The sequence below is a fragment of the Pleurodeles waltl genome, chromosome 5 (assembly GCF_031143425.1).
Source record: "Pleurodeles waltl isolate 20211129_DDA chromosome 5, aPleWal1.hap1.20221129, whole genome shotgun sequence".
Lineage (NCBI taxonomy): Eukaryota > Metazoa > Chordata > Amphibia > Caudata > Salamandridae > Pleurodeles > Pleurodeles waltl.
Genome location: NC_090444.1, coordinates 1485337375 through 1485364647, shown reverse-complemented (window position 1 = coordinate 1485364647; position 27273 = coordinate 1485337375). Strand labels below are relative to the sequence as shown.

At 46.0% G+C, this 27273-nt stretch overlaps 1 protein-coding gene across 3 annotated transcripts in view; it reads right to left on the bottom strand.

Annotated features, from left to right (window-relative positions):
- Positions 1-27273, bottom strand: part of RAB23 (RAB23, member RAS oncogene family) — a 194602-nt gene that overhangs the window by 125740 nt on the left and 41589 nt on the right. For all 3 annotated transcript variants that reach the window (XM_069235761.1, XM_069235763.1, XM_069235762.1), the window contains exon 2: positions 10269-10494. In XM_069235761.1, the coding sequence (XP_069091862.1) occupies positions 10269-10423 (155 nt within the window). In that variant the 5' untranslated portion in view covers positions 10424-10494. The remainder of the gene's footprint in view (positions 1-10268; positions 10495-27273) is intronic.

Here is a 27273-nt window from a genome sequence, read left to right as displayed (position 1 = left end):
GTAAAAACCCAAATGTTGATAAAACAGCATAACATACTGCACCCCTTAATGATGTTCCCAGAAAGGGAAAGTCTCCATTAGTCTCCTTCACCTGCAGTCTCAATGAATAGCCCAAATCTTCCTCTATCAGGTCTCTACATGCCCTGGTTGTTGGCAGTGAAATTACAGTATTTAGGGTGCACAGCAGGTGCATAGGCGGGTGCACAGGCACCCTAGAAATAAAGTACAGAGGCTTGGGGTAAATTAGTAATCATTAGTTTTTAATTCATACATGCTTTAAAGATATATGAACATAATGGACCAAAGTTTTGTAATACTGATTGTATTCAGTAGAACAGAAGCATGTATAGGTGCACCTGACATTAGGTTACCCACAGCCATTTATGAACATTTCTTTTTGTACAAATGATTGTTGAAAGATGAAAACTGAATTGTGCCTACAGAGGACAACCACATCTCTCTTCTATTTCAGATTTTCTGTTTCTAGGGCTATCTGGAAGTACTACACAGTGCTCCCCATCAGGAAAGCCGGCTGGATTAAACTGCTGGATTTTTTAAAGGTAAAAGATGCAGATTCTGAAAGGCAGTGGCCAAAATGCCTGAACATGGAACTAGAATCTGAAGCTTCCCCTCCAGTTTGTTGAAGGCCTCCTGGACGGACCCTGCTGCTGTTGGTTTGCAAACACTGCCTATCTGTACGAAGATTGAATTACTGTACAGTAGGGATATAACGCCTTTACTGAAGTTCTGTTCGACTGCCCTATTGATGACCTACATTGTGTGGAAGCCCACATCTAAGTCAAAGAGTGCAAAGACACATATATAGCTCCTTTAAACCCTCTTGATCCCTCATCAGAGACCAGCGTAGAGTGCATGTTAACAGCACTTTGAAACTCTCTCTCCCCATCACCAAAGGCCAAAGCAGTGCTGCTCAAAGAATAACAGCTACAAGTACAACTGAGTCGAGCAGTGACTGTACCTGGCAAAGAGACCCACTCTGCATTTATTATTTTAGACCTTGTTTAACCCTGTTGTTGTGATAGTCTGGTACCTAGTTTGGTAGCCAGCCAGATTCCTGGCTCATGATGGTTTTTGCAAGTTAGAAAATGGTCTGCTTCCCCATGCTCAAAGAGGTTACCTCCCCACCTCCCTCCAGTCAATCCCCTATGCCCATTCTCCACCATGATGGGCCACTGATCTACAGCTTCAACAGCCCACAGGTACCAAGATATCCCCTCTTTAAAGATATTTAACCCGAAGCCAGGAGTTTTGTTTACCCTTGGACTCTGAACATCAATGCTCTGAACTTCGAAACAGTGATCCCCACTCATTTGCAAATTACAAGGTCAGGGGTGTGGAATTTATTAAAATATCTACTTGTCCACGGGACAGGTTGCTTCTCAAATCTACTTGTCCTGTAAAAAGATCTACTTGTCCCTTTGGTGCCATGTAGTGTGGCGCCAAATTATGGCAGCAATCTCATTATGTAAGAGCTCTGATAATAGCCTCTCTGATTATGCCAGGGCTACTACCATAGTAGGGCTTGAATAATTGCAGTTTCAATCCCTACTGTAGCAATTTCCTTATTTTTCCACCTGGAATGCCTTTGAGTCTGCAAACCTACTAACCTGCATGTTTTAAAGATCTTCACCAGCTTCTCTCTAATATTTTCCCATAATAAGAAAGGTTGGACATTTACTCCTGACAATGGCAGAATTAGAACTTCTTCCAGGGTTGGGAAGAAAGTGGCTGGAGGGAAAATGAACTTGCAAATGCTCAATAGATTTTCACATGAGCAAATCTACACATGCGTATTTACCCATGCTAAAATACAGTTCACAAATATTTTATAGGGGTACGACATATACCATGGGTGCACTTTTGTGACTTTCTTTAAGAATTTGGGGCCACATGTAGGTAGGTTCAGATTTGCGACCCGCAAATTGCGAGTCGCAAATCCGAATGTAGGATGGTGTCCCTGACACAATCTGTGATTCGCAAGGGCTTCGCAAATGCACACCTCATGAATAATCATGAGGTGGGTCGCAATTTGCGACCCCCTTGCGAATGGCGGCCTCACAGGGATGGTGGCCTGCTGGAGACAGCAGACCACCATGTCTGTGACTGCTTTTCAATAAAGCAGTTTTTTTTTTTTTTTGGAATGCAGTCCGTTTTCCTTAAAGGAAAACAAGATGCATTACAAAAACGAAAAATTAAACGTTTTCGTTTCATTTTTTCAGAGCAAGCAGTGGTCCTGTGGACCACTGCCTGCTCTGAAAAAATGTTTACAGTGACATTCACAATGGGGAAGGGGTCCCAGGGGGAAAGTGTTAGCACCCATTTGAAATGGGTGCAAACTTCGATTGGTTTGCGCCCGCGTTTGCAAAACAATCCTACATTGCACTGAGAGTCGCAATTAGGAAGGGAACACCCCTTCCTAATTGCGAGTCGCAAACCCGTTTTGCGATTCGGTAACCAGGTTACCGAATCGCAAAACAGGGTTTGTGCACCGCAATGTGCTTTCTGCACGTCGCAAACAGCGAAAGTCGCTGTTTGCGACATGCAAAAAGCTACCTACATGTGGGTCTTGGTCCCTAATTAGGTCTGGTGTTAAAGACATTTTGTTTTTATTAAACTTCTATTTCTCTCTCTTTCGGCTGGCTTTACTGTGAGTGATCGCATTCTTCTCTTCCACAAGGAGCATATTGGCACACAAAGTAGTTTTGTTCAGTGTCAGGAACTACAGTGGCAATCAGTGACGTAACGAAACTGGAGGGTGCCCCTTTGCAAAGAACATGGAGGAGCCCCCTCTCCAGACTCACTCAGGGCAGGTGGTGTGCTGAAGGGGCCCCCTGGAGGGCGGCTGCGGGGCCTTTGTTATGCCACTGGTGGCAACGTGTGCTTTTAGAGTTCAAAAACGTTTTGGTTTTTTTTTGCCAGTGTTTGTTACAATGTTGAGGGCCTGGTAGCTCCCACAACAATAAAGTGTTACAAAAGCCATGTCAAAACAAGACACGCATTGGTGAAACCAAAAGACTTATAAAAATATGTCAGATCAGTTGGCTTTGTCAGTGTTTGTTTATTTTCATGCTTCCCATAATCGTGTTGAAAATGGTTACACTGATTTTCCATTAGAAATATTTTTGGGAAATATTAGCATGCATCAAAACATTTTACTAAATGACACCTCATTTGCATCTAATCAGAGAGCATTCTGGGAGCATTATACTTAGCCTCATAGCCTAAACTTTTCAAACATATGTATACACGTTTTTTTTATTTGTACTGGAACCAACGTCAGTAGTGAAGTGTGACCTTAAAACATTTATTTACAGCACTCACCCTAATAATTAAGGTTTTCAAATAATGAACCATAAATACAAGTTCGAACAGCATTATCTTTTGGAAACACATTACCTCAACTGTAGAGAGTTCCACTCTCTGTAAACAGGCAGCCAAAGGGTTTGTGCTGCAGAGGGTTGGGCCTACTTGTCCCAAGGACAAAGTAAACATAAAAACTTGTTGCCCTTGACCCCAAACAAGATGTCCTGGGCGTCAGGCGATAGGAATTCCACATCCCTGAAGGTATACTCTTCATCAGGTAGACTTCGAAATTGGTTTGTCTCATTACTGTTTTAGGTGAGTGTGGACAATAATAGTGCAACTCAAATTTTTTTAACCTATTTCTAAGTATTTGTTTCCTGAGAGGATAATGGATCCTTCCATCAGTTGGCTGATCACAATAACTACATTGTTTGCAAACACTGCCTACCTTTACGGAGGGATATAATGCCTTTCACTGCGAGATGTGTTGATTGATGTTCACAATAATTTGGCTACAAACACTGCAGTGTGAATAGTGAGGGGCCCTGGTTTTACTACTATATTTTACAGTGTTACCATTTTCTACATACTGGGTTTTGTGTACTTTCTACCTCTGGAATTCTCACTCGCAGTGTATGTATATTCATGAAGTGTAAGATATTACTAAAACGTTGTGCAAGGACATACGTCAGGCTGGATATTTACTTTGTTATTGCAACCATGATAATTCTACCAAGGTCAGCTTTCCTTTACTAACAGAGTACCCGTACCACTGATGGTAAGGCCCTCACCATCCATACTTTTAGAGTGCTTGGTGGCACCTGCAACAGCCTGCCCATTAGAACACATCTGGGAAGAGAAGATTTATCCCAACCCTTGGCCAATTTTGGCCTTGGGGACCCCATCCCCCAGGGCCTGGCCATCTCTTCTGGATGCCGTCAAGGGCATCCAGTGTTCACAATGGGGACTGCGGGGGAGCCTCCTGAGGGAGCCGGAATTGCTGTCACAGACAGTGAGTTGCTAAACATTCAGCTCCCTGCCTGCGAGAGTAATCATTTCCTCAGTTTCCAAACAGAGCAAAACCTGCACTCCTAGCAAGTGAGAGCTTTTGATAGCTCTCACTTCCCGGAAGCGGAGTTGTGTTTGTTCAGACTTAACAGGAGTTGCAAAACCTCCAACCAAGCCAGAGCAAATAGCTATGTCCCAGGGGTGGGCACCCCCGGCCCTGAGTGGGTAGCGGTCCCCAGGGCCATTTTTGGCTCCACGAGGGAAGGCTGCACAGCCCCCTCCAACACCTCAACAGCCCCAGAAGAAATGGTGGTCCTAGTACCAAGGGTCCAGCAAAGGTTCCCTATCTCCTTTTATTTCAGCCACGGGGAGGTGGAAGTCCCTCGTTTGAAACAGCTGACCTGGGGACATGGCAGTCCCAGAGGATGGTGGGGGGTTGAGTCTACAATTTTGCCCCAGGGAAGTGGCGATCCCAGGGGCACCCGCATGGGCCCCCATTCTATTGAATATAAGCCCCAGGGAGGTGGCAGTTCCAAGGGAATAAATAAGCCCAGGTGTGGGGCCCCATGCTCCCCCTCCTTTATTTTTGATATGCCCCCAGGACCTGGCCCACCAGGGGGCTTTAGTAAAACAAGTGTAGGAGAAGGAGAAACAAGCACAGGAGATCGCACTTGTTTTTTTTTGTTACATTGTTGCTGCAAATTTGCCACCTGGTCGCATAGTCGAAGCAAAAAATTAGTTTAAAAAAAAAAAGGGGGGGGAGGAAGAAGGAGTGCTTTTTGCTCTAGCGTGGTCCCTTTAAACCCAACCACCAGGACTAAGGGATCAGAGTGTCCCTACCCTGGCCCCCTTCTTTTTTTCACTTTTTTTTTTTTTTTTTCAGGGAATCGGATAACACTCACAGGTTGAATTATTCGCAAAGTCCCTGGGGAAGAAGCACAGCCCTAGATAAACAAATTTGAATTTCCTTTAAATTTCTCTTAAACTACTGAACGGATTTACATCAAAAAACAAAAAGCACAATCTGCGGAACAAAATCTATCTTTCTGTCACATTTAATGTAATTCCGTACAGCAATTCGGACTGTAGTCATGTTCAAAACTCCTATGGGAAACGCATCTTTTTGGAACATCCCCCCCTCTCACCCCCACCATTTTCTCACCCCAGCATGACAGATTATCCCGAAACTTTCCATGTGCAACAAGAATCACCATCACACATTTTTGGGTTAATTTCAGGAATATTCGTCAAATGGCACCAAAGATGTAGGGAAGCAAAACAATGCATTTTCTATGGAAACATGGTCCTAACTATAGCTACCAACTGCCAGTGGTTATATTGTGTATATATTGTGTGTGTGTGTGTGTGTGTGTGTGTGTATATATGTATGCTGCTTTCCCGACTGGACAGGCCGGTTAAATATCAAAAACGAAGTTGTCCTCATGTGAAAGCGCAGGCCTGGAATAATGAAACTGCTTAAAGAATTCACAGTGAATAGCCGGCTTTACTTTTTTCTTTCCGTTTATATAACCTGTTGGGAGTGCGCTTTCACATGAGGACAACTTCGTTTTTTATAATTAACCGGCCTGTCCAGCCGGGAAAGCAGCACCACTGCACATCGAAGCAGGTCTGTGTGACTAAAAATGGATTGTCACATAAGAGCATTCAGGTTGGGATATTCACAGCAAATCTGACAATTTTACTTTGGATTCGCCTACAAAGGTTTTGCACTTTGGTTCATTATTTCGTCTGGCTCCAGCAACCCACTTAGGGCAAAATGAAAAAATTGCAGGACCACCATAACCAGCATGCACTGTACTCACTTGAGAGGCCCACTGGGGCAGACTGGTATTTAAAGAGACTAATCAGGTGCCTGCAATTAGACAAGCTGAAGCCATGCCGGTCTTTTCAACAAGAAAGAAATGCCTGGAACACTTCCAGCACTGGCTGCACCTACGAGGGTGAAACACTTTAATATTTTTCTCTGCTGAAGAAAGGATTGACCTAGAAACACGTGTCCAGAGATGATTTTATAACCCAAGGCCTGGAATAATGAAACTGCTTAAAGAACTCACTGTGAGTTGCTGGCTTTGCTTTTATATATATATATATATATATATATATATATATATATATATATATATATATATATATATATATATATATATATATACACACACACACACACACACACACACACACACACACACACACACACACACACACACACACACACACACACACACACACACACACACACAATTTTTTTTTTCTTTTTTGCTGAGTTGCAGCAGACCCATGGATCTGGCGAAAAAAAACAAAAAAAAAAAACAAACACAAGCATAAGCTCCCGGTGCATGTTTTGTAAACAGGGTTGGCCAGGTCCTGGGGGCATTGACAAAGGTAGGCGGGCGCACATGACCCCCCTCATAGGGCTTAGACCAGCCACCTCCACGGGACAAAACTTGAATTGTATGCGGGGGCCATGTGTCTCCCCACAGCACTGGGTACTACTACCTCCCCAGGGATAAATACATTGTGAATGAGGGGACTGCCACCTCCTTGGGGCCAAAGAAATTGTGCAGGGGAGGGTGATGGACACGCACAGCCCCAGGGACTGCCCAGGCCAAATACATTATGTTTGTGGGGGAGCTTTGACAGCTCCCGCGAAGTCAGATCAAACACTCCAGTTCCAGCAAGTGAGGGCTGTCAAACAGATCTCACTTGTAGAAGCAGAGGTTTCCTTTCTTTCCCTGTCTGCAGAGATATGTATATGACCCGGGCCCCCACCATGCAGATTTTTTAATAAAATGTTTTACTGCAAATATTACATGTCATGAGTACTGTAATTTGTGGGGTAATTAGAAGTGCACGGCGAGGAAGTGAGTTATAGTTACCTTAGGGCACAAATTATAGTTACTTGAGCCAACTCTAACTATAACAGGTGAAGTTCTATGGTTTTGTACGTTCAAGATGTGAGCCTAACTATAACGTCCCTTTAACTTTTAGTTTTCTAAGTAAACGTGCATTTAAAAAAAAAATTTTTTTAACATATAGCAATTTTCATTACTATATATTAACGGTGGCAGTTGGCCACAGGTCCTGGCCGCTATAAGCACCCAACCTTGCATCTTGCACGGCCTTCCATCGTGCACAGCAGGGTTTGCCCGGAAGAGAGAGAGAGAGAGAGAGAGAGAGAGAGAGAGAGAGAAAGAAAGAGAAAGAATGAGAGGGAGAGAGAGAGTTTTTAGGCTTTGATGTACGATATACACAGAATGAGATTCCTGGACATATTGAAAAGAAAAAATGTTCAATTAAAAAAAGAAAAAAAAAAAAAAAAAAAAAAAGAGTGAGATCACCTTTAAGTATGAACCTTAAACTTTTGAAGTTTAAAAGAAATTAAAGGAGGGAAATTATCACGACATACCTGGAGTAGAACCCTGAACTGTCAGTGTGAGGGTCTAAGACCTTCAGCATTAAGCTACAGGTGACTCCTTGATGGGCTGTTTCCAGACATGCCTATGACACGCAATCCACACATGTGAGAGGAAAGAAACGTGAATTTTCCATCACTAGGAAAGTTTAACAGTCAACACCCTAGTAAATAAACAAGCACACTGCAAAGCCATACTCCGATTTGAAACTTCAGCCGACTCAGTGACAGTACATGAACTTGCCCAATAGGCCAGCAGTGACTGTATACCACTCTGCATCCAAATGTAACTATAACATTTGTACCAAACATCTTGATAGTCTTACTATTTTAAGTCATTGCATGGAGAGACCATAGCAATGACAATTGCTCTCCCTCTTTTTCATCCCAATATGGGAAGAAAGGAAGGAAAGGAGGAAGGGAAGGGAAGGGAAGGAAAGGAGGAAGGGAAGGGAGAGAGAGAGAGAGAGAGAGAGAGAGAGAGAGAGAGAGAGAGAGAACGAACGAGAACACACACCCCCCCCCCCCCACGGGTGGGGCCTTCAAGGCCCCACGGTCCTAGCTGGCTCCCCACGCCTTGCGGGGGCCAGCATTGCTCCCACAAGCAGGAGGCCGATTTCAATCGCAGCTCTGTGCGTGCGGGAGCAATGTTTTTATCTGTCTTCTGTGCATGCATATTCGCATGCAAACAAGACAGATGAAAACTCTGCTTTCTCACAGCAGGAGCTCTTTGACAGCTCTCGCTGCCAGAAAGTGTCATTTGTTTGCTTTTGCTTGGTGGGAGCTGTCAGCAGCCCCATGCATTAAATTAGCAATGACCCCGGGACTTGGTCTACCTCGGGGCTTCAGAATATAAAGTTTGTTTTTTGTTTTTACATTTTCACCGAATCCGCCCCAATTGCGTTAAAATTACAACAAACTGTTTCGTTTTTTTTTTTTTGTTCTAGGGGCTGTCCCTCTGGAACCCCAGCACCAGAACTAAGGGTTCCAAAGATGGTTGCCAACACTTCCTGGTTTGAAGAGTTGGCAGCCAATCAGAGCTGTGCATTTGCCATGCACAAGCTCCTAATCTTCGCAAAGACGTTGCGGCCAGAGATATACAAATTTATTTTCCCTTAAATATCTCAAAAACTTCAGAACGGAATCACACCAAATAAGCGAAAGCACAATCTGCATACCAAAAGCTAGCTTTCTGCCAAATACGGTGCAATTCTGTCCAGTGGTTCAGGCTGTAGCCTTGTTCAAAGATCCATTGGGAATTAACATGAGAAACAACTTCTTTAACCCACCCTTTTTCGTGACCCCCGTCTGACGGATCACTCCAAGCTTTTTGTTTTGGGGTCGGGATGACGTAAAACTTTTGGCATCAAACACACAAAAGGTAAAGTGGAGAATGCTTGCAATATGCCTAGCCACTGACAATTGTTCTGGTAGCTTTCCAACCCATTTTTCTTTTGCCCAAAATGTCACTTCAGTTTTGACACACCAAAGGCAGATCAGATCTTGACCCTTCACCAAAAGGAATAATCAAGTCTAAAATACCAGGCCAGGTCCTCCATCACGCAAAACAAAAGCGACACTAGACAGTTTTCGCCCTGACTGACGCTTGTCAGCAGAGTGTTACTTGGTTCCAGTGGCAGAGTGAGCACAGGACCCTCTCATCTGGGCATACTCTTAAAACTTAGGGTAATACATTTAAAAAAAAAAAAACACACACAAGGGAGGAATGCTTGCCATAAGTCTGCGGTTCGGATTCAGTAAAGATAAGAAGAAAGCACTTTAAAAATATATGCTCTAAAGCAGACTTTATGATCCCCGGCGAATAATTAAAGCAAACAAAAATAGAAAGGCCATGTTGATGTGATTACAAAGTTCTAATTAATTATGTCTGGGACTTTGCAGAATATTTACACGTGAACAAATGAGCTACTCAGTTTTTAACCGGCAGGACCAGTATTTTAATGTCCCAGCCAGCACTACAATTTGGGAAATAACATAAGTTAATAGAAAAATGGTTAGCGTCACAGGTCAAAAAAATCATCAGTGCTACAATTATCAATTCAACAGAAGAAAGGTAAACTGTATTCAATAAATGAACCTAGCGAAGAGACACAGACACTTGGTAGGTGCATTTTAGGACCAGATAGCATTAGGGAAAGTGATGAAACAAGGTACTAACTGGGAATGAGACAGAAAGACGTTTGAAACTCACTTGCAATGGGCTCTAGTGAATTTCAATAGCACATTTTTACACGTTCTAAGCCAAAGAATCAAAGCATGCAAGTACTCTCCAAAGAAAAACACCAATTGGAGTGAGGGACAGTCAGAGAATATACCATTTATTATTTACTCAAGCAGTGCAAGTAAATCTCAGGTTTTCAAAAACTCTCATGAGAGTTAAGGTAGGTTGTAACTTCTTGTGTACGTTTAAGGTAAAGCTAAGCATTGACAATTGAGAAAAATATTTTAAAATCAGCAAAGACAAAGTGTTCTAGATACATACTGAATTTGTCTTTCCAGGAAGTCGACCCCAATGGTTTTCTTGTAGTCCTTGGTGAAAATGCCTTTGCAATATCGCTGAATCATGCTAGATTTCCCCACTGCACCATTTCCAACCACCACCACCTTGATGGCGACCTCCATATCCTCTTCCAACATGACTGCAGCAAAGTCTGTTACTAATGCAAACAGGCTTGTCCTCGCTTACAATTATTCTTTTATTTCTCTTTCTGCAAACAAATGGAAAGAGATGATATAATATAGAAAAAAGCAAATTCATATTTTCTTTGTATATTCTGCTACAACATTCACTACTAACTGGCAAGTAAAAGCGCTATATCAATTAAAAAATAAAATGTTACAGGCTGTCCTACCTTGGTAGACTAGCAACGGTCCAGTCTTTTTATATATAAATGTTTGATTGGGATTTTATCAACCATACAGAAAACCAAGAAACATTACCGGGCAGGAGGGAACCTCGACTACAGCCACAATATACATCTTAGTGGACAGCTGGTCACAACCCCTGGGGTTTATCCTGCGTACATTTTATACTTTTAATTTCGTGACCAAGGAGAATAGATCACTAACTCCCTCCCTCCCTCCAGCCTCCTCACTGTGCAGTTATTCATTTGTCCCTACACTTCATGGCCTTGGACTGCATTATTTGTATGATCAGATCTCATTACATAACTCAAGATCTTGTCAAATTTGTTAAGACAGACTCAGTTCCCAAAAACACTTTTTATACCCCATACACCAGTCCATCCATGCCTGCTATTGCTTTTTCCTCAGCATTTATGGATATTCTCAAATTGTAAGCAGAAAAATGCTTTCTTTCCTGCCACACTTCTGATAGTTTGGTGTCTGGGCCCTTCATATTTTGTAGAGTCTGCGTCTATCATATTATGCGCTATGTGGGACCTTAAACTGGATCAAACACAACCTTGCCTTGAAAGCTACCGCTCTAAGGTGGCTCGAGGATGCATCTCAGGTAGTATCTTCCAATACACTCAGAGCCCTTTCTCATTTTTGTCAGAAGATGGTCAAATCACTCAGCATAATACGGAGTATGTTTTTTTTTTTATAGGGATGTTACTGCTCCTTGGTCAGGCAAAGCAGACCAATAGTGTGCACCAGCCTGCAGGGCATATGCGAGCTGTGTATACCTATAAACGCGTGTGCAATCCCTCATATTCCTCCTGTAGATGCCCAAAGGTTTTAACATTCCCTCACACCACCATGTCCCCGATCTTTGAGGTACTAATCAGTTGACACAGTGCAAAACCCTGCAGTTCACTCACTTCTTTCGGCAAGCTCTCCTCCATTATAACTGTGTCCTTCCATCATAATTAAGTTGTCACTTTGTTTCTGTTCATTAAGGCTGTTTCCATCGGGATGAAAAGTTTCTTTTTCCCGTGTCCCCAGTAAAAAGTGTGTCCGGTTTCATGCCATCATACAGCACCTCTCCAGTCCCACTGTGGGGGTTATAATACGGCTGCTGCTGGGATGCCCAATAGTAAGCTCATAAGTATATAAGCGCCCATCGTCTACTGTATGTTGTCCTACACAGAGTTTTCAGTGCTACCCTCTGTGAAGTCCTGTCCCAATTCAGAGCATTTGGTTCCCCATCAGCCCCGGGGGGAAATAGTTTTCGGTATCAGAAAGGGAATATTCTCCATTACATCTAGGAGATTGGGTAGGGTTATCATCTTAAACATTCCTGCCTGCCCCATTTTCGCTAAAGGAAAGTTTCACCATCTACCAATGTCCATTTAAATATCTGACACTAACAATTCAATGTTCCTTTCCATGAACTGCGTTATGAAGAAATTTAAGCTCGTTTGTAGCAATTCTTATGTCATTAAATAATTCCCCCTCCATATCTCTGCTGTAGAGAACTGACTTCCCCAGTTTATTTTACACAGGTGTACCTTCTGTACTCAACGAAAAATGAGAATATTGATGATAAAATTCTGGTAGGGTTTGCCATATACAAGAGGAGTCATCCACATTAAGTGAGATTTTCTTTCCAGACGCTATTGCTGCAAATCCTTCAATGTAATCACCTGACCTAACCCAGCACATCAGTGGCTGTAAGCACTGGGAAAATAGCACTGGGGAGAGAAAGCACCCAAGTATAGTTCCCCTTTTAAGCTGGAATGAGGAGGACACTGCTCCGCTGACCCCAAATGCTGCTGTTGGATCCTTCTATATGAGCAATAACAATCACAGGACGTTTGGACAAAGCCAAAGTTGCTTCAGTACCTGAAAATGATCCAGTGTATGGGATCAAATGACCTTTCTGCATCCAATGAGAGTAAGCCAGCAGTTTTTTTTAGACTTATTTTTTTATCAAACCCGTTTGGAGCATTTGGAGGTTCAGCTTGGTATAACAATGAGACAGAAACCCCGTTTGACCATTCGGTATAAGTAAAGGTAAAACGCCCGCAGCCTCATTGGCAATACTGTGGCAACAATACTGGGTGATACGAAGCACTAAGGCGAGTGTTCATGGCCACTTTTAATACCATCACATGATTAAAGAGCCCTCTGTTATATGCAGGGACCATATCTACCTTAAGTTGGATCAGACCAATTCTCTCCAGAGCCTCCTTTTGCAATCTTGGTGGCACATACACATATATTATGGTAAGGCTGAGGCTGCCCTGCACTCACACAATACATCCATTAGGATCAAACGAAATCCTAGCAACTAGGAAAGGAGGGGTCTTTTTAGCCAGTATGTGTAACCTCAGGTCAAACCTGCATACACTAATGAAACATACAGGCCTTTGTCCAGGCATTACACTCTGTCCCCAACAAGTGTTTTTTTTTTGTTCTGTTTTTTAAGTAATAACAAGGCAGGCACACATCTCCAAATATACTACGCCACAACCCACTGCTTGATTCTATTAACCAGGCCATTTACATTCCACAAGAGAATTTTTAAGTCTCTCATTGGGATCCTAAAACATTATCACCATGTCTTGGCAGTTTCTCCCCCAGACTACCCACTAATGCCCACTGTCTCCATTTCTCTTCATCCTGCTCTGCTCTCTTTGTGTTGCCTGTCTGAATACTGTAAATCTAATCACCATGTTCCCTCCCCACCCTACTTTTTCACATTCTGAGCTTCAAACTACTTGTTACTCCAGCTACAGAAATGTCACCCTCCCCTCCCCAACCCCTTTATTAAACCTACAACTGTTTTTAACTTGTCATACAACATAAACCAAGAACTCAGTCTACCTTGTCAAAGCTTCATCTGTAGCTCAGTGACATAAGGTGAAGTGTAATAATTTCAAGTGTATCATAACACATCCCCTGCGACCTGTTCCCCATCATGATACATGTTTCCCATTTGACTTCCTCTCCGTACCTTCGCCTTCTTCCCATCACCCATCCCTGAGGTTGAATAACCTACATTTGACAGCAACATCGAAGAAACTTAGGCAATCATTTCCACTGTCATAGGTGTTACACCTGTGCCCTTTTGCAGTAAGGCTGCCATCTCCTCAGCATCAGTCCAAACCCTCACATGAGGGCTCATGGCTACCCTACAATTGTCTTTAGCGTTCCACATCAGCAAAAACTTGTGCTCTCTCAGTCTCTCCTTGCAGTTTCGGGGGTCTGTCTGTGACTATCTTTCCAGAGTGTATTATTTCTAAGCAATTTCAGCCCCGCATTTCACCAGTCATCCTTCTCTATCACTGGTGTCTGGCAGTGCTATAGCCACTGCCACCCCTCATCTGGTGTTATTATAAAGAAGAATGAGGTCTTGGCCTTTATGACTCTGAATTTTGCTGGGTATAATAAGACATACTGAAGTCCCACTTGCCTCAATTTCACCTTTAATTCAAGGACGGAGTTTTTTCTTTTGAATCCTCCACTGTGAAACGTGGAAAAGGTGTACTTTACTACCTTCCACTGTCAATGGAGCCGCGAGTTCAGGATACCTGGAGGATTTGATCTCCATCTCTGCAGTTAGGTAGCCTGGCCACTATGCGTGTTGAAGGGAACCCCAGAACAGGGAACATCCCAGCACTTGACGCACCCTTTCAGTAGTAAAGGCAGCTGAGGAAGCACCACTGTATATATATTTTGGATTAACCACTTCCTCTAAAAGCAATTATGCACTTAGGCTTTCATGTCTCTCAGGCAACCCAGCGATCTGTGCCATAAAGCATCTGCAAGTGCCATAAAGCATCTTAAGCTGTGTCCTGCAAGTGTTTCACTGCAGCTTTAAATTGCCTCATTTGTGACTTAAGCCTGCAGGGCTCTAGGTGTCAAGGTTTTCCGTATCCACTCCCTGACCCCATGGGCCCCTCTGCTGTTGCATCTCATTCTCTCCAAGCCAAGGCCAGCAGCAAACACATTGTAAAGCAGTTAAGTAAAATTTAGACAGGATTTTTAACTGGGGACCAGTCGCGGCTCCAGAAGCCCTCTCAAGAAGTATCCTTCACCATACTGTGCTTGGCTCCACCACCGCAACAGTCCAGTCTTAAAAAATATAGTCGCTGAAATAAGGGTCAATGACAAATCAGTAATATTATCGGCCAACAGCGAGCAGGGTTGGGAAATGGGCTTAGCACATCTTGTGGATAGGTTGAAGTTAGGGATTTCTACTGAATCTGCTCTGCCTAGGAGGGCTGGACTATACATCAGGCTGCTCTGCATCATCGTTTGCCTGTCAGCTAATAGGGGAGGAGGAGGAAGAGCTGTAAAACACGCTTAGTGCTCCCCGCAGAGCGGGGCATGCCCAGGCCAAAACCAGACCCTTCTGCGCCTCTCACAGCCAAGAAGAGGCTTGACTGGGTCATCTCTCTTGGCCTTACATTCTGAAAACCTACCCTCTTTTAGCATCATCATTGCTAAGAGAAATAATTCTAATGTCCCTTCTGGTCACACACACACACAAAAAAAACAACCTTGTTCCTCTTCAACTGATTTCTCTAAGCCCATGCAATTTCGGCTCTAGACATAAGATTTTCTGAAACTTAAAAAAGCTTTACACATGACCTGCATATTCCTCTGAGTATTTCAGGCGACAGTGCTAAACCAAACAAATCTGGCATCCATCTCTCTGAGTCATCTTTAAATCCCTAAGAGGCTAATGTTTCTCTTATTATTGAAAAGGAGGAAGATGCTTAACTTAGTACCACAGTTTAAAGGAGTCTGTTGGTTTTTTGTTTAAGAAGAACAAGTTACTTACCTTCCGTAACGCTTTTTCTGGTGGATACATTAGCTACCTGTGGATTACTCACCTTATGAATTCTCCCAATGCGCCAGCATTCGACGGAAAATCTTCTTCCCAGCTCTCCACGTCGACAAGGACGTCACACTTGCACAGCTCCATGCGACTCCGTCTGACGTCACTGTGCCAATAAGAGGTCCTCGCTGGCGTGCGGACGTCAGTTTCACACATTTGTTACGTGCCTTTGAGGCGAACAGGTGAAAACCGACCTCACAATAGCTCAAACGAATACACACATAAAACCATAATGATGTAATACTATTATAACCATTATATATATATATATATCTGTGAATCCACAAGTAGCTAATGTATCCACCAGAAAAAGCGTTACCGAAGGTAAATAACTTGTTGTTCTGATGGATGCAACTACCTGTGGATTCCTCACCTTATGAATAGAGTCCCAAAGCAGTATCACACTCGGAGGTGGGTGCCTGACTGATCACACCAAGAAATCCTGCAATACAGAACGTGAAAATTGGTCGTCACTCCTAACCTCTGAGTCCAAGCAATAATGCTGTGCAAAGGTGTGGAGGGACGCCCAAGTTGCTGCCTTGCAAATATCGACCACCAGAACCCCTCTAGCAAGGGCCGAAGTGGCAGACTTAGCCTCGATCGAATGGGCTCTAATACTCTCAGGGGGAACCTTCTCTGCAAACGAGTAACAGACCTTGATACAAAGAATGACCCACCAGGAAATAGTTATTTTATGGACCGCTCTGCCCTTCTTCTTTCCTACATATCCCACGAATAGCTGGTCTTCCAATCGAAAGTCCTTTGTCCTCTCAATATAAAAACGGAGAGCCCTTCTGGGGTCCAAATAAGAGTCTCTCTTCCTCCTTTGAGGGATAAGAAGGAGGGTAGAAAGATGGAAGGGCAATGGTCTGCCCCATATGGAAAGGAGTGACAACTCTAGGTAGGAGAGCCGCCCTGGTTTTCAGCACCACTTTGTCAGGAAAGAATAAAGTAAAGGGAGGATTAAACACGAAGGGCCTGGGGGGCGTGGCCTGAGCGTCAAGATGGCGGCTGCACCTTAAAGGTGCTCCGGACCCCTCCGTCATCCGCTCGGGAATCGCGCACGAATCGGCCCCACCCGGAGGAGGGACGAGACGGAGAAGGATCGGGGCAACCCCCGGAGCAGAGGAGTTGTGGTCCGGTGCTCGAGGGCCCGGGAGGAGCGAAGAACGGACGGAGGGGGCCGCACGCAAAATGGCGGGCGCTCAGACCGCATAATCGCCGCCGACCGGCCTGAAGGGGGAAAAAAACAAAGACGGCGCATAGATCTGACGATGCTGGGCAGGCTGGGGAGGAGAGAGGAGGTCCTCGGATTCGGATGCCCCGCGCCCAACTGACAGGTACGGAGAAGACAGAAAGCAGTGAAGCCGGAGGCCTCGGCTGGGGAGGGCCCGATCCCCCGTGGACGGCGGGAAGTGGCGCTGAATCAGAGGGACTGAAACAGGCCTGGAGATCCCGAGAATGCCGGGAGCACCCTGAAGGACGGGGGTGGATGGCGGGGACCTTTTCATCGCTTCCTCATCGCCCCTTTTGTGACTAGGGGCAGGGGGAGAGTGAGTTATTGTTTCCTCGCTCCCCCCCCCCTTTTTTCGTGATTAACAGTCCTCGGCCACGAGGAAATAAAGATCTGAGGTGGACAAGGTGATGAATGGAGCCTTTCGGCAAGGCTGACATAAAGAAAGGCTGAGGCCCATGGGACGAAAGGACGAACTTTGACACACCAGCAGAAGTGAGCACAAGGGCAGAAACGGGAACTCCGGGAGAAACCGAGGAATAAGCGGCAAGGAAATATCCCGCAAGCAGGCCCAACAAGGTAGTTAAATGGGCAAAGATAGGCAAACCCGCCCCGCTGCGGCACAAACGCGCATTGATCAATTCGCCACGGGGCCCAACGGAGTCTCGAAAGAGGACCGAAAGACCAGCAATAATGACGAGAAACAAACCGGGAACAGCGATCTGGCAACTATTCTTCAAGCAATACACTCCTCCCAAGAGGCGGTGGAGGGCAAAATTGGAGAAGTAAGGGTGGACGTGGCCCTGGTGCGCCAGGACCTTCGCAATGGTACAGCGAGGATTGCAGAAGCGAAGTCCAGGATCTCTACGGTGGAAGACGAGCTGGCGACCCTTAAAGCACAGGTATCAACTTTAACAACCCGGACAGCGGAACTATATCGAAGGGCAGTGGATGGCGAAAATAGATCCTGCCGCAACAACCTCAGAATTGTGGGACTGCCCGAAAACACCGCTGCGTCCTCTCTGGCCATATTCCTGGAGGACTGGTTCCGGTCCTGGCTGCCCTGGGATCTTCTGACACCCTGGTTTGCGATCGAACGTGCCCATCGGGCCCTACAAGCCAGACCCCCACCAGACTCTCCACCGAGGCCAGTGATCCTTAGACTCTTTAACTTCAGAGACAGGGATGCGATTCTCCAGGCGGCAAGAACAAAAGGAGAACTGCATTGATATGGGTCCAAAGTTATGGTGTTTCCTGATTACACTAAAGACGTACAAATGCAACGCCGTTCGTTTATAGAAATAAAACAAAAACTAAGGGTGATGGAAGTTCCGTACCGTCTCCTCTTCCCGGCCAAGCTAAGGGTGGTTCACGGCAACAAGACACACTTCTTTGAATCCCCCGATCAGGCCTGGAGGTGGTTGACCGAAGAGGTCCCAATGGGTCCTAATGAGGGAGAACGACGACTGGCACTCTCGGGCCAGCAAAGGAGCAACCGGCAGCGACAGCCACGGAGGTCTCGCCAAAGAACTCGTTCCAGGAGGCGCAGGGGGGGGTGGGGGGTGGAGGGAGACGATCTCGGGCTCCCCTCGAGGATCCGCTGAGGAATCAACCCAAAGACAGGGGGTAGAAGTGAGACCGAGAGACAAAGAAATGAACCAGACCCCCCCGGATCCTAGAGAACTGCTCCCCGGAACTGTCGATGACACGGATCTCTCACAGAGTCCAGTGATCGGAGTCCTCCTCCGGAGAGGGGGGGAGAGAGGAAAGACAGACTTGAAAGGCCAGAGACCAAGGAGAGGGTCGTCAGGCTTGGAGTCAAGCATTACAAACTTAAGCACTTCTTAATCCGAAAAAATGGAGGGGTCCACCAAAGCTCAGACACAAGCAGTTAGCAGCTCGTTATGTTTGGGAACAGGCTGTTGGTATTGGGCGACACATGCTTCTGGGGGGAAGTATGGGGTGGGTTGGGAGTTGGGGGGCATGTTTGGTTCTTTCCAGCCAGCAGGCTGTTGTTAATGTTCGAAATAGTCAATGTAGGTTTAGGGTCTCTAATACCGGCAGGGAACAATAGTGATAGGACACTCAGACACAGAAAGGCTTGGAAGGATTCAGGGGAGAGGCTGCGGGGGCTGGGGCGGGGATGGATGAGAGGGAAAGAATGGGGATGACTCACATAATATCGTGGAACGTCAACGGGCTCCTTGACAAGATTAAGAGATCAGCAGTACTCACCTACATTCATAGACATAAACCTAACATACTTCTGATGCAGGAAACACACCTCTTGGGGAACCAGTGCACCTTCTTAGCCCGTAAGGGATTTGACAGGGTATTCCATGCAGGGTTTACAAGAGGCTCAAGGGGGGTTGCTGTACTGCTACATCACTCCCTACCCCTGGTGGCGAGACAAGAATGGAGAGACCCGCTGGGGAGGTACATGGCAATCTCAGGCTTGGTAGAAGGCCAGACAATGAATATTGTGAGCGCTTATGCTCCCCCGAACTTAGTGCGTAAAACTCTAGAAGATTTGACAAGGTTACTAGCAGAATTACCCCCCGGGAAAACGGTAATAGGGGGCGATTTCAACGCAGTCCCAAACCCAGATCTAGATACAAGCGGGGGACCTTCGACACAGACAGGCACTGTCCAATAGTCTGGAAGGATGGATGGCATCAACAGGGCTCTGCGATGCTTGGAGGGTGTGGCACCCGAGAAGCAAACAATTCATGCATAGGTCGGCAGCCCACAACACACAGTCCAGAATAGACTTGGTATTTGTATCAGTCAGGGATTGTGGACACCTCACTCACATCGAGATCCTACCGCGTGGGATCTCGGACCACGCGCTGGTTCGGCTTACGATGGACCTGGCTGACCCGCTGATCCGCCCCATATGGAGACTAAACGCATGGCATTTGCAAGATGAGGAAGTAGTAGATAGTTTAAGGGTGTCGTTGCGTGACTACTTCATCACTAATGAGGGCTCGGTGAGATCACCAGGAATACTATGGGCTGCAAGTAAGGTAGTAATGAGAGGGATAGCCAAAGGTCTGATCCGTGCTCGGGAACACGCCCGCAACTCCAGAATCACACAACTGGAGGCTTGTGCCACTCTTCTGGAGAGAGAACAGGAATCTCACTCAGACGAACTAATAACCAGAAACCTCTTGTTGATTCAAGAAGGAATGCGCAGTCTATCCCTAGAAACGGCAAAACACATGTGGCGGGCCTCTACGGCTCGAGTATACGGTTGGGGTAATAAAACAGGGAAATTACTGTATTGGTTGGTTTCCCAACAACAGGCTCCCCGAATCATCCCTGAGATAGACAATGAACGGGGAGAACGAGTGGTGGAGCTCCAGGAGGTGGCCGAAACATTGGCCAAATACTATAAGACCCCATACCGAGCCACAAGTTCAGAGGTTGGGGACTCTCCAGACGGATCCTTGGGGGTCGGGTCATTCCCGGCTCTGCCTACGGTGGACATACGGGCTCTGGAGGAACAGTTCACGGAAGCGGAAATTAGCGAGGCCATAGCGGCAATGGGGGTGGGGAAAACTCCAGGACGCGATGGGTTTCCCCCAGAATACTATAAAAGATTTAGGGAAGAGCTGGTCCCCCATCTAATGAATCTCTATGCCGAGGTGGACCAAAAGGGTTTCTTTCCGGATGGTCTAGACATTGCCACCATTGTTGTGTTGCCTAAGACCCAGCCCCCCTCCCTCTCCTGCGCAGGCTACAGACCCATATCTCTCATAAATAGTGAAATAAAGATCTACGCCACAATGTTGGCCTCCCGCCTTAAAAGGGTGATGCCCTTACTGGTGCACCCAGACCAATGCGGCTTCATGACCGGACGTAGCACACGCCATTGTATTCGAAGGCTCCAAGTGGCTCTTGCAGGACGTCACCGTTTACCCCAGCAACTAGCTCTCCTATTCATCGATTCTGAAAAGGCATTTGACTCAGTGAACTGGGAATTCCTTTTCGCTGTACTCCGGCGGGCAGGCTTTGGGCCACGATTTCGTAGACTGGTCCAGGCCCTGTATACCAGACCCATGGCGCGGGTGCGGGTCAATGGAGTTTTGTCCTCGGCCTTTCCGATACAGCGGGGAACGAGACAGGGCTGCCCCCTCTCCCCTCTCCTCTTTGCTCTGGCCATTGAGCCTTTGGCGAGAATGTTGAGAGATGATCCGATTTACCAGGGTTGGAGATGGGGCCCCTCTTATGAAGATCGAGTGGCCTTATACGCGGATGATGTCCTGCTGTACATGGCGAACCCGGGAGTGACCGGACCCCGGAGCTTCCAGTTACTGCGACACTTCGAAGAGATCTCGGGGCTCAAAATGAACCAGTCCAAATCGGTGCTGGTCCCACTGACGCAGTCGAGAGACTTCTTTGACTGGCAGGAGACTGTTCCACTGCGTCGGCTAAGTTTTAAATACTTGGGGATATGGGTCGCACTGGTCCCTGAATCTAAATCCACTGATGTCTCGTATACGGGAAGACCTTAGGCATTGGCAGTCTCTACCGCTGAATATTCTGGGCCGTATTTGCCTTGTACAAGATGATGATCCTACCTCGCCTTTTATACGTGGTCCAGAACTTACCATTTAACATTCCACACTCGTGGTTTAAAAAACTGGAGGGAATCACCACCTCCTTTACATGGGGGGGGAGCGAGACATAAAGAAGCAACCCGGAACTGCCGAAGAGACATATATGACGGGGGGTTGGGCATGGTTGACCCATACCTGTATTACCTGGCAACACAGCTCCTGGTGGTACATGACTGGTTCAACGGAGGCTGGTCAGATCCAGCATATCAGATGGAATTAGACGCCTTGGGATATCCCCATATCCTGGATGTGCTATATGGGGCTCCAATACCCTTGAATCTAGAGCCCATCACCAGAGCGGTATTTTTGGCATGGAGAGCGGCTCTGAGACATACCGGTTGGAGCAAAGTGGTCACTCGGCAAACACCACTGTGGCATGGCAGATGGCTGAGAGAGACGGCCGGGTTGGAGGGGTTCGGGAATTGGGACACATTGGGAATATCCTTGGTTGGGGACGTATGGAAAGGAAGCTTGATGAAATCCTTTGATGACATCCAGCAAGAATTCCAACTATCCCCGAAACAATTCTTTAAATATCTCCAGCTCCGACATGCCCTCACTAAGCACTTGAAAGAAATATCCCATATACCAGAGTTCAATCCGGTGGAAGCCAAAACAATAATGGGCAATCTGGGGAGGAAGGGGGTCTCTCAAATCTATAGAATGCTGATCTCAAACCCTCCAGGGGATCTGGATCATCTCAAGAAAGGTTGGGAGAAATGGGCGGGTCCACTTGAAGAGGAAGACTGGGTGGAGGCACTGATGGCCCCCCCCGAATGCTGGTAATGTCGACGAGGTTAAGGGTGACACAATTCTTCTATCTACACAAAGCATATCTAACTCCAGACAGAATGTACAAAATGGGTGCCCTTGACTCTGGTCGATGCCCAAGATGCAAGGAAGACAAAGCTGACTTATCACATGATATGGTCCTGCCCAGTGATCCAGAGGTTCTGGAAGGGGATAAATCAAGAGCTGAACAAAGCCTTGGGATCATCACAGGTACTGACTCCCAAAACGATACTATTAGGAATGATGAGTGATATGGAGGGATCTAGAGCAGATAAAACATTGGTCGGTATAGCGACTGCGGTAGCAAAGAGAGATATAGCAGCCGCCTGGAAGAATATCAAAGGTCCTTCTCATCAGAAATGGAGGACGGGGGTGGACTGGTGTGCAGCCCAAGAAAAAGTGGTGTATGAATCAAGGGGATGCCCTCACAAGTATGAAAGAATATGGGGGAAATGGGTGGGACTCCTAAGCTAAGATATGGGGCTTAGAATATATGTATACCCTCGTTCTTCCTACCTTGTTTTTACCCTGGCAAAATGTGATGAAGTGACTTCTTACAGTTGTTTGAAGCATTGAAAGATCAGGTCAGAATTTATTGTCCAACCGGTGTGAAAGAGATCAAGTTTTGCTAGTTATTGGTTTGTCCTAATTTGTACCTTTTTCAAAACAATAAAAATTTGATTATAAAAAATAAATAAAAAAAACACGAAGGGCCTGAAGCTCACTGACACGCCTAGTCGATGTAATAGCGATCAGGAAAACCATCTTAAGAACTAAAAATCTTAACGGACAAGAATGCATGGGTTCAAACGGTGAACACATTAAAAAAGTTAAAACCAGATTCAAATCCCACTGAGGCATAAGAAAGGGAGTGGGAGGAAATGTATTCGTTAAACCCCTTAAGAACCTAATAACAATAGGCGATTTAAACAAGTAGAGTTGATCCGGAAAGCAAAGAAAGGCTGACAGTGCCGCCAAATAGCCTTTAACAGTAGCAACTGCACAACCCTTCTGTGCTAAAGCTAATGCAAACAGAACATCAGACAGATGGGCCGTCAAGAGATCAATTTGTTTCTCTCCACACCAAGCCACGAACTCTGCCCACCTGCTAGCATAAAACAGTCTTAGTGGAGTGTCGCCCGGCCGATAAAATAACATCCACTACCTCTGGTGGGAGAGAGAAAGCACTCAGATTGACCTGTTCAATCTCCAGGCATGTAGGTGCAGGCTCTGGAGGTGGGGGTGTAGAACCTGCCCCTGCGAGAGGAGATCTGCCCTGAGAGGGAGACGTAGAGGAGGGCACAGTGAGAGTTGGAGATGGTCTGTGTACCACACCCTTCTCGGCCAATCCAGAACTATTAAAATGACCTGAGTCCAATCTTGGCGAATCTTCCTCAGAACCTGAGGAATGAAGGGTATGGGGGGGGAAACGTGTAAAGCAACTGGTCGCACCAGGACATCTGAAACGCGTCCCCTAAAGCTCCTTGCACCAGATACTGGAGGCTGCAGAACGACGGGTAGTGCGTGTTCTCCCGAGTGGCAAACAGATCGATCTGCGGAGAACCCTATATCTGAAAGATGTGACAGACCAGATCCGGATGGAGACGCACTTATGATCGGCCGAGAAATGCCGACAGAGTGTCCGTATGTACGTTGAGCACTCCGGCCAGATGATTCGCTACCAAGCAAATCCGATGGCCCTGAACCCAGGACCAGAGCCGCAGAGCTGCAGAGAAGGTACGTCCCTACTCCTCCCTGCTTGTTGATGTACCACATTGCGGTAGTGTTGTCCATAAAGACTTGAACTGACTGACTGCCAAGGGACGGGAGGAAGGCCTTGAGAGCCAGACGTATTGCCCGAAATTCTAACAGATTGATATGAAAAGTCTGATCCACTGGAGACCAAAGACCTTTGATCTTCATATCCCCCAGATGAGCTCCCCACCCTAGAGTGGAAGCATCCGTTATGCCTGTGGCCACCGGAGGAGGCAATGCAAACGGCCTTCCTAGAGAGAGGTTGCCGTCCACAGCCCACCATCGTAGATCCGCTGCAGAGTCTCTGGAGATCGATATTGACTCCTTGAGATCCCCTCTGTGTTTAAACCACTGCCTGCGGAGGCACCATTGGAGAGCCCTCATGTGCCAACGTGCATGAGTGACCAACAGAATGCAAGAAGGGAACAGACCGAGCAGGCGTAGGATCTTGAGGACTAGAACTCCCGCTCCATTTTGAAACACTGGAATCAACGTCTGGATGTCCTGAATCTGCTGAGGTGGAGGATAGGCCAGATTCAATGCTGTATCCAGTACTGCCCCTATGAAAAGGAGGCGCTGCGAGGGCTCCAGGTGAGACTTGGGCACATTTATCGAAAAGCCCAGACTGAACAACTGAGTTGTCATTTGCAAGTAATGCAGCACAAGCTTCGGAGACTTGGCTTTGATTAACCAATAATCCAGGTAAGGGAATAGCGATATTCCCTTCCTTCTGAGACTTGCTGCAACCAACGTCATCACCTTCGTGAAGACTCGAGGTGCAGAAGTAAGACCAAATGGATGGACCGCAAACTGATAGTGTTGCGACCTCACCACAAGATACCTCCTGTGCGACTTGAGAATAGGGATATGAAAGTAAGCATCCTGCAAGTCGACAGGCACCATCAAATCCTCTTTTTTCAACCTGCGCTAGAGTCAGCATCTTGAATTTCTCCTGTTTGAGGAACCAATTCAAAATCCTCAGGTCCAGGATTGGTCTCAATTGACCATCCTTCTTGGGGTTCAGGAAATATCTCGAATAACAACCCTGACCCCTTTCTTGCTCTGGAACCAACTCCACTGCACCTTTTGATAATAGGATTTGAACCTCCTGCTGCAACAACAGAAGATGGTCTTCAGAACAAAACGAGGGACGGGGAGGGATGGGAGAGGGGAACTCCTGAAAAGGAAGAGCATATCCTTGCCTCACAATACTTAGAACCCAGGAGTCTGATGAGATTAACTCCCACTCTCTGCGAAAAAGACGTAATCTTCCCCCTACAGGAGATGTATGGCTGAAAATGGGCAGAAAACTAGGGCTGCTTCCCTTGTTGTTGTCCTCCAGAGGAAGAAGACGATGCAGGGTGCTGCTGGGTGGCCCCTCTTGTCTGAACCCTCCCCCGTGCTCTAAAGGACCTATATGGGAGACTGGTAGGCTGCTGGACTGTGGACTGGGGTCTCCCACGGTAAACGGTCCACGCCCAAACCCTCTGAACCTCCGAAAGGACTTGAAAGGGGTAGTAGTGGAAGCCTTCAGACCCAAAATCTTTTCTGTGGCCCTACTGTCCTTAAAGCGCTCTAAGGCAGAGTCAGCTTTAGCACCAAAAAGCTTTTCCCCCATCAAAAGGCAAGTCCAAGAGAGTAGTCTGGACATCTGGAGAAGAGCCAGAGGACCTCAACTACACATGCCTCCTGGTAGCGATAGCGGTACCCATCGCCCTGGCCACCGAATCTGTAGAATCCAGACCAGACTTGATAATCTGTTTAGCCGCCGCCTGAGAGCCTGAAAGGAGTTCCCCAATTTGTCCTTGCATCTCCTGTGGCAGGTCTGGAACCATTGCGTTAGCTGTGTCCATCAGGGCGTGCACATATCTACCTAATACACAGGTAGCATTTGCTGCTTTGAGGGCCATACTACAGGAAGAAAAAGTCTTCTTCGCAGACTGCGCCATTCTCTTGGACTCCCTGTCTGAAGGAATCACAGGGAAGGAGCCTGGTGCAGACCGTGTGGAGCATGAGGCTTGAACAACAAGACTCTCTGGGGAAGGATGCTTTGACAAAAATCCAAGATCTCCAGGAGCCACCCGATACCTTCTTGCTACAGATCTGTTGACAGCTGGGGATGACACAGACTTCCTCCATACTGCTAAAATAGGCTCGGTAAGAGCATCATTAAATGGGAGCAATGGTTCTGCTGAAGTCGAAGAAGGATGCAGGACCTCAGTTACAATGTTAGTTTTCACCTCCGCAACAGGCAATGGAATATCCTGTAGTAACCACGCAAAGAGACTGGAACGTAAGCTGTTTATTCAATGACTCCTCACAATCAACTGCCTCTACACACTCTCAACATTCTATGGCAAACTCCAGGTTGATCCAAGACTCAACATTCTAAGGTGAGTGGGACGTACTATTTTAACTATAAAGACATTAAATATGTACATTTTAGGAAAACTCAAAACTCAATCTATCTACACTAATCTATATATATATATATATATATATATATACACACATATTTACAACATTAACATATGTAATACCTTACAATTATGCTTATAACATATCTCCTTCCCTTACGGAAAGAGTACATAGTCTCTCTGCCACACTGGAGATCTTCGGTCACGGGAACTTGTTCTTCTCTGATAGGTATTCGAGACTTGTCTTGCATTGTCCTCAATCACAGACTCTTCTCTGGGCCTGTTTTCCCTTCCATCATAAGGTACAATGCGATCCATGCTCCATACTCTACCATCCTGTAGTCTAACTACATTATGATGCACTTCTTTGATTTTAATGGGGTCGGAAAATTTACTTTTACAATCTTGATCACATCTAGGGAGTCGAACTTTCACCCACTGACCCACATACCATGGCCTGTTTTTGGTTCAAAATTTCCTATTGTACCACTTCACATACTTATTTTGTTTATGCTTGAAACACTCTGAAGATACCTCTCTTTGTTCACAAACATGTTCACCACCTCTTAACCAATTAGGGTTCAATTTTGTTCCAGGCTGCCTTCCCTTCAATGATTGAAAAGGTGACAAGCCCGTGACTGAGTTCGGTGTGTTATGATATGACCACAGCATCTCATTCAGTGCTATTTCCCCTTGAATACCTGCTACCTTGGCTCTTTGGATACACTCTTTTATCACTCTATTCATTCTTTCAACTAATCCGTTAGCTTTCGGATTGTACAATGCTGTTCTAAAATGATGCACCCCCTATTTCTTCAAGAACTCTTTCATGTGGTCCGAGGTGAATTGTACTCCATTATCTGTCACTAAAGTGCTTGGGATACCTTCTCTCATTAATGCTTCAGTCAGATATTTAA